Genomic DNA, 7,034 nt, shown 5'->3' with positions numbered 1-7,034 from the left:
TATATGAAATTTTTTTAATTTACAAAACCACAAATCTAATTCAATCCAAATCGCTTGAAATTGGATTGGATCGCATCAGATTTTTTTAAAAAATCATCTAATCCAAACCGTACCGCAAGTAAAACTAGTGTTCGAATCGAATGAGTTTTTAGTTTAAAACCGATCCAAATAGCATTGTGAACACCCCCTATTTCTAGATATAATGAGAGTGTAATAATCTATGAAATTGAAAATGTAAATGCAATGACTATACATTTTCTGTTAATTAATTTCGTCTAATGAATATTATTTCTTTGCTATTTAATATGTATGAAAAATATGATACGAATATAAAGAAAATCACAACAAATTATGCATTGAATTATGAAATAGAAAGTACTTTTGCATTATATATTCAAAGTCATTTAGATAATCACAAAATAAATGATCTACCAATTCATAACAGTGGTCCACTCACATAAGAAGACAACATCAAAATTCAAAAGTGATTTATATCATAAACAAAACAATGTCACATATTATGACATAGTCTAAAAATCTTACAGAGCAACATCACATATCAAAAAGAAACCTTAGATAGATTAAAGTTTCAATTAAGTGTTGTCTTTCTAATTCCTTACTTAAGTCTTTCACTCCTTCTCACACTAAAGACTTTGGTCTTAGACAAAGACAGAAATGCTGGTGCAATTGGAATAGATGGCTGAAATGGTATTATAGTGATAGGAACTGAGTGAGATGATGTTATAGGAGTGTTCGGTGGCTGATAAAGTGCTGAGATAGTGATGCAATGGTGTTTGATGGCTGAAATGGTGATACAGAAGTATTTGGTGGCTAAAATGGTAATGCAGTGATGAAAGATGGCTGAGATAGTGGTACAATGATATTTGATAGTTGAGATGGTAATACAGTGGTGATCCACAATAATATTCATAAGTTAGAAATGTTTATACAAGTTATTTACACCCTCAAATAAACATGATACGGTTCTGCAACAACATATTTGCCAACTTCTGCCAACTCTTATTTATAATTGTGTTTTATGAAAGTGTGTTTGTGGATGTGTCTAATAAAAATATCTTTTTTATAACTGTGTTTAATAGAAGTGTCTTTATAGATATATTTTCTGGATGTGTCTCTTTATATATGTATTTAAAATATATTAATTATTAGACACATCTACGAACACACTTCCATGAAACACAAATATAAATAAGAGTTGGCAGAAATTGACGGATAATATGTTGGTACCCTATACTTTTCCAACATGATATTATATTATTATCAATATATATTAATACACTACCTATCTACATAGTTGAATGATGAGAGCATGAAAATGGGATAGATGGTTATGGATGATAACATTCAATCATATACCTTTTGTTTCTGTCATTTTGTCATTAATCCGATTAATTAGGGACAACTTGAATCTTGCATTTCGGATCCACTCATCAGGAAGATGAGCAGAATCCCCAGCATCCAAATAAATTGACAAACATTCACATTCTTCTTCTTTCTCATTCTCAAATGGATATAAAACTATCCTCCTAAACATGATTTAAAAAAAAAGTATAATTAAAGCATCCTAAAATTAGAGTAGGATTAAATTCAATTGCAAGCAGTCAAGCACCGCACCATGGATAAGAGCCGGTGAGCAAAGTCTGAGTTCAATTCCGTAGGGGTGAACACAGGTTGTTTTGGTTCGGGTTTAAGATAAAATTATAATCGAACCGATTAAAATGTAATTGGTTCAGATTTTTATTTTTTTGTGTATGTATCCGAACCAAACCAAACAGATTAAGAATGAATTGGTTCGATTCGGGTAATTATTGGGTACTCGATAACTTTAAAATTCATAAAAAAACCAAATTTTTATCTTAAAAATTCAACAATAACATCAATAGAAATAATCCAAACAAGTTAAATACCAAATACATTAAAAACTATACTCATTAAAATCTAAACATATTAATACTGAATAATCTTTGTCTAATAAAAATACAAATTTATTAATTAAACACCAATTTTTTTATTTAATTAATATATGATCGGGATCACGAGTTGGTTCGGGTTCCACACTCCTAAAATCGATATCCGAACCGATGTCATTGATTTGATTCGGGTTAAATCTGATTACCTGTTAGTTCCAGAACTAATTTAATTGGTTCGATTCGGATTCGGGCAGGTAATAGAGTATCCACCGCCCATATTCACTCCTACAATTCAGAGAAGTTGTTGATGGCCCATGTGAACAGTTGCTTTTTGATATTCCATTTCTAGATCAAGAAAACACTTAGGTTGAGAATTATACACACGGCGTTATCTTGATTTATTTATGTGATTGGAACAAGAAACTGTAACATTGAAAGTTGAAAAATAACTTCTTTTTGTTGTTTTCAATTTTTTTTCTTGTTATAAACATTGTTGTTAGCTAACTCTTTTTTCAATACAAAACTTTCCTTGTTTCTTTAATTAATGGCTCAATTCCTTTTAGATAAGAAAAATGTTAGATTACCAATATACTTTATTATTTTTAGTCAGTAATTAAATAATATTTGAGAATTTATTTAAATTGGTTTCTAAATAATTCTAAAGTAGACGATTTGATTTCTAATAAAAATTAATTATATAGTTGATCTTTAACATTTTTTTGTGTTAGACAAATTGGTTCTTTTTGACACCGTTCCGTTTAACACGAAACAATATAATGTATCACGTCAATTTGGTGATTCAATCTTTAAGCACCACATATTAAATTAGGACAAATTAGTCCCCTTAAACAAACCATTTATCAAGCGGTCCAAAAAAATAATCACATATCACACAGATAAGTTCCTAAAACACTCATATATCAAACAAAAATAAATCCCTAATCGGTTCATTTAAACCCTTCAATCTCCCTAAAACCAAACTTTATACACATAATTCTAATACTACTTTGTAATCGCTTGCCTTACACAAATATAGTGACAGATATATAATTATTCTCACAAGACTACAAGCAAATATAATCGCAACAATACAAATACGTTTAGATTATATTAGAAAAAAGTAATAGGTCAAACATTAGCGATTATATACGGCATACAAGTTACACTACATACTAAACAATCTATAATTGACAAAAGTAGAATACTAGATAATAGAATTATTATAAAGTCTTAGGACATCAGTGTTCTGAATTTTTTTTCAGAATGATAGAAATTTAACTAATAAGCGAATGATAGAAATTTAACTAATAAGCAAAATACAAAAATATCTTTATATGTAATCTTAATTAGGGTTTAGGGTATTCCATATCCTAGTTGATCATCCAAACCTCTTGCTACAAAATCTTCTTCAGCCTTTGCCAATTCATCCTTTGCTGTTTCAAGATCAGCATCTATAGCAGCTGCCTCTTCTTCCAGGGTGTTAGCTTCTTCTTCTAAATCAACCACCTTGGCTGCTTTCTCAAAATAGGTCAAAGCAGATTTAACATGTGGCTCCAACCAACTCAAATCATCAAATCTAATCTCAGCTTCTTCCCATAAATCTTGTAACTCCATATAAGCATCATCACTCTTCATGTCCTTCACTTTCTTAGTCTCTAGAAAATGCAAGAGTTTCCCTAATGTTGTGAATGAAAGTTGATTGAACCTTTCGCTCCGTTTTCTCTTTCTATGGCTTTCAATAAGAGAAGGGTACTTTGAACATGATTTTTCTAGTAGTTGAACATAGTCTTTCTCCATTTTGCATAATCCCCTGAAATCCAAGAATACAGCAGTGGACTTCATAACTGAACATGGGTGATTTTGATCATGAACAACTCCTATACCATTGACAGAAACCTCAGCAACAACAATGCCCGTGTCGGTTGCACTACAAAGCCCGTTTTTGCAGTCAAAAATTAGGTCTGAATGTACTTTGAAGCCAACAGCTTCAACTCCTTTTTTGAGCCAATGAATATTGATATTCTGCCTCTCTGGCAAAATCACAAATCATAGGTCAAAATAAAGTTTGATAAGAAAAAATGGCGCTAGATGATTTATCAAAAGGAGAAAGGAATAATAATTATATAAATCTGACATGTAATGAATAAAATGATACCTTTTGTTATGGTGGATTTGCCTTGAAGCTGATCAACTAAAGAGAGCTTGAAGTTAAGAGATCTCCATCCAACAATGTCCACACCATACAATCGATCTACCAATAAGCCTCGTAAAATAATGCTGGAGAGACCTGGATATATAGCTATCTGCCTAAAAGAATCCAAAGTTCACAGAATTTATATAACTAAGTAAACATGTAAAATCACTCATATTCGTTCGTCCATTATTATATTGTAAGCAGTTAAAGTTTTCAACTTTGTGGAGTCAAGGTCCAGAATATTTTTGATAAATCCAAAACATTAGAAACAAAATCAAATGACATTAAAAGTTAAGAGTAATATTTTGAAAGAATGAGACATGCTTAGAAGAAAAAGCTATCGTTGTAAGTACATACCAGGAATAGGGGCCGACGAAGAAGGTTTCGGAGTAGAAGAATACGGGGCCAACCGAACTAGTAGTATAGAAGTTAATGGTCCATGTGAACTTGCTAGTTGTTAAAACCTTTACTTCTTCTTGTTCCTTTTCCATTCTCCTTCCACCCTCCAAGTATTAGTGAAACCCCAAAGTAATCAATCAACACAATGCTCAGAGTTCTAACTTATATATCACCAAATATTTCAAGTAAAAAATAGAAATCAGAAAAAAAAAAACCTTACCAACAATCTTCTCTTTTTCTTAGCTACTCTTTCTTCAATACCAAACTTTTTTTGTTCCTTTAAGTTAATGGCTCAATGCCTTTTAGATAAACCATTATTAATAGAGATCAATAATTAATTAATTATTGATTAATTAATTAATTAATCTATACAAATTCCTACCCAACCAGCAGTCATTGAACATTGGAAATATATAGGTCAAATGTATTGGAATAATAATCCAGAATTGGGTCAAATTCAATGTTTAAAGATTGAACTCAATACTAGCTAGCTACTTCAATATAACAACATATTAATTAATAATAACAATTGAATTGGGAATAAAGAAATTAAACCCCATGTTATTATAGTTGTGAATTTCCAAGAGGTTATGACTTATGAACGTCTTTGGCACAAGTTTGCGACATGCGAGAATTATTTTACTTCCCAATATGTTTGACGTGATAATTTCTACCTTTATTATTAGATGGTTTATCAAAAGTATTAATAAATCATCAAAAGCAGAAATTTACTGTGATTTCGAATGCATTCAATTCGATACATTGAAATTCCAAATTTTTTTTTTCAAAGATAATAGAGTGGTATTATTACAATTTGACAAAATTACCACTGATCTAAATAGTTTAATGAATAAAGACGTAAAGGTAAATTGGGCTCTCTCAAAAAAGATATGAATAAAAAGACAAACACCAACAAAAAGGTTAAAATTAGACCTAATTCTTCTCAATTAATTAGCAAAGTTCAATAAATTTAATCGTTAACAAAAGTTTGTATTTTTTAATTCATTTCTTCCCAATATGACACTCTACCGTTAACAAAAACTCATTATTTAAGAAACTCAAGATAAAAAATAAAAATATAAACCAATGTCAAAAAAAAAAAATCGATCAAAACAATTAATCCTGCTAAAGAACCAACTAGAGGATAGCTAACACAGAATTAACTAGTTAAAAAATAAGTCTATTATAAACAAAAAAAAAAACTCTCTTTGTCTTAATTTTTTAAATTTTAAAATTAAAAATAAAAACTATTTTTTAACTAATTGATTCTATATTGGCTATATATCCTAATTAGTTTTTTAGACTTTTTTTATAGTGAGAAAATTTAAAAAAAAATTGAGTCAATTATAATTTTAAAAATTATTGAGTTTACTTTTAAATTTTGGAGACTAAATTGTAATTTTACTCAAGAGAAAAGAAAAAAAAATAATAAAACCTATAGAAAGTCAAAAATTGAAAAGAAAAAAATAATGGAAAGTATAGAAGGTCGTTCATAAGGTAGTGACATTAAAAAAAAATAAAAGAATAATATAATTCAGAAAGACAAAATCACAACAAGGAAAGGATGAAATAGCAAGTTGTTTAATTTCATTAGAAGAACATACATTCGAAGCTAGAAATAGCAATGTTCTAATTTCGTTTCAACCAAGATAGTAAGCCAAAAAAGTCCATAATTTGTATCATAAATTACAGATAGGATAATCCATGAGCTAATGCATCATTCAAATCTCTCTTTTCAAAGTCTTTTTCAGCAATTTCTAATTTCCTTTTTGCCCTCTTAACCCTGTCTTCAAGATCCACCACATTTCCCTTCAGCTTTGTCACTACCTCTCCTCTCTCCACATAATCTTTCATACTCAGTGCTGATCTAACATGAGGCTCAAGCCATGTCAAATCATCAAATCCAACTCTCTCAACTTCATTCCATAAATATTTAAGCTCTTTACGAGCAGCACCATCATTCATCATATCCTTCATTTTCTTAGTCTTCAGAAAATGAAGAAGTCTTCCCAAAGCTGTTAATGCCCGTTCAACGAACCTTTGACTACTCTTTATAAGGCTTTCAATAAGAGAAGGGTGCTTTGAACAAGCTTTATCCAGCAATTCAAGATGAACTTTTTCGATTTTCTCTCCACCATTTAAATCTATTAACATGCTGCCAAGCGAGACATTGTTATTCACAGAAACTTCAGCAACAATGACGCACGAGTCGTTTACAAGAAACCCATTTTTGGAGTCAAGAAATTTGTCTAAATCCATGAACCATGAATAACCAATTTTATTGGTTCTCCAGAAATCGAAAAGGAAATAATCACCTGGAAAAATAACAAAACAAATTCAAGGTAAGAAATTCTTTTCATGACGATAAATTGTTTTTAAGATTATTATCAAATAGAATTGAATTACTACCTCTTCAAGATGTAGTAATGTAAATGGCATTATGATTTAACGGGAGATGCATCATGCATGCTATAAAATTGGGTAGGTGAGAACGTGATTTAGGAATAATA

At 30.1% G+C, this 7,034-nt stretch overlaps 2 protein-coding genes across 2 annotated transcripts; both read right to left on the bottom strand.

Annotated features, from left to right (window-relative positions):
- Positions 1-3,284: 3,284 nt before the first annotated feature.
- Positions 3,285-4,616, bottom strand: LOC127745015 (uncharacterized). Its single transcript, XM_052257978.1, has 3 exons — positions 4,483-4,616; positions 4,087-4,238; positions 3,285-3,961 (listed from the first exon to the last, which is right to left on the bottom strand). The coding sequence occupies exons 1-3, from the start codon at positions 4,614-4,616 to the stop codon at positions 3,285-3,287; spliced, it is 963 nt and encodes a 320-aa protein (XP_052113938.1).
- Positions 4,617-6,210: 1,594 nt separating this feature from the next.
- On the bottom strand, positions 6,211-6,783 carry LOC127745014 (uncharacterized). The gene has a single exon (XM_052257977.1). The coding sequence runs from the start codon at positions 6,781-6,783 to the stop codon at positions 6,211-6,213; it is 573 nt and encodes a 190-aa protein (XP_052113937.1).
- Between the last annotated feature and the right edge of the window lie 251 nt (positions 6,784-7,034).

This window comes from Arachis duranensis, chromosome 2 (assembly GCF_000817695.3).
Source record: "Arachis duranensis cultivar V14167 chromosome 2, aradu.V14167.gnm2.J7QH, whole genome shotgun sequence".
In the NCBI taxonomy this organism is placed as follows: Eukaryota; Viridiplantae; Streptophyta; class Magnoliopsida; order Fabales; family Fabaceae; genus Arachis; species Arachis duranensis.
Note: the sequence above shows the minus strand (reverse complement) of the source record. Positions and strands in the feature narration are given on the sequence as shown.

What these genes read in the sequence shown, in the direction of transcription:
- LOC127745015 (XM_052257978.1), bottom strand. Translation starts at nt 4,616, where the DNA reads ATGGAAAAGGAACAAGAAGAAGTAAAGGTTTTAACAACTAGCAAGTTC. An exon ending in TTCGTCGGCCCCTATTCCTG is followed by an intron (nt 4,239 to 4,482) that starts GTATGTACTTAC and finishes GGATTCTTTTAG; the next exon opens with GCAGATAGCTATATATCCAG. An exon ending in CAAATCCACCATAACAAAAG is followed by an intron (nt 3,962 to 4,086) that starts GTATCATTTTAT and finishes TGATTTTGCCAG; the next exon opens with AGAGGCAGAATATCAATATT.
- LOC127745014 (XM_052257977.1), bottom strand. Translation starts at nt 6,783, where the DNA reads ATGGATTTAGACAAATTTCTTGACTCCAAAAATGGGTTTCTTGTAAAC.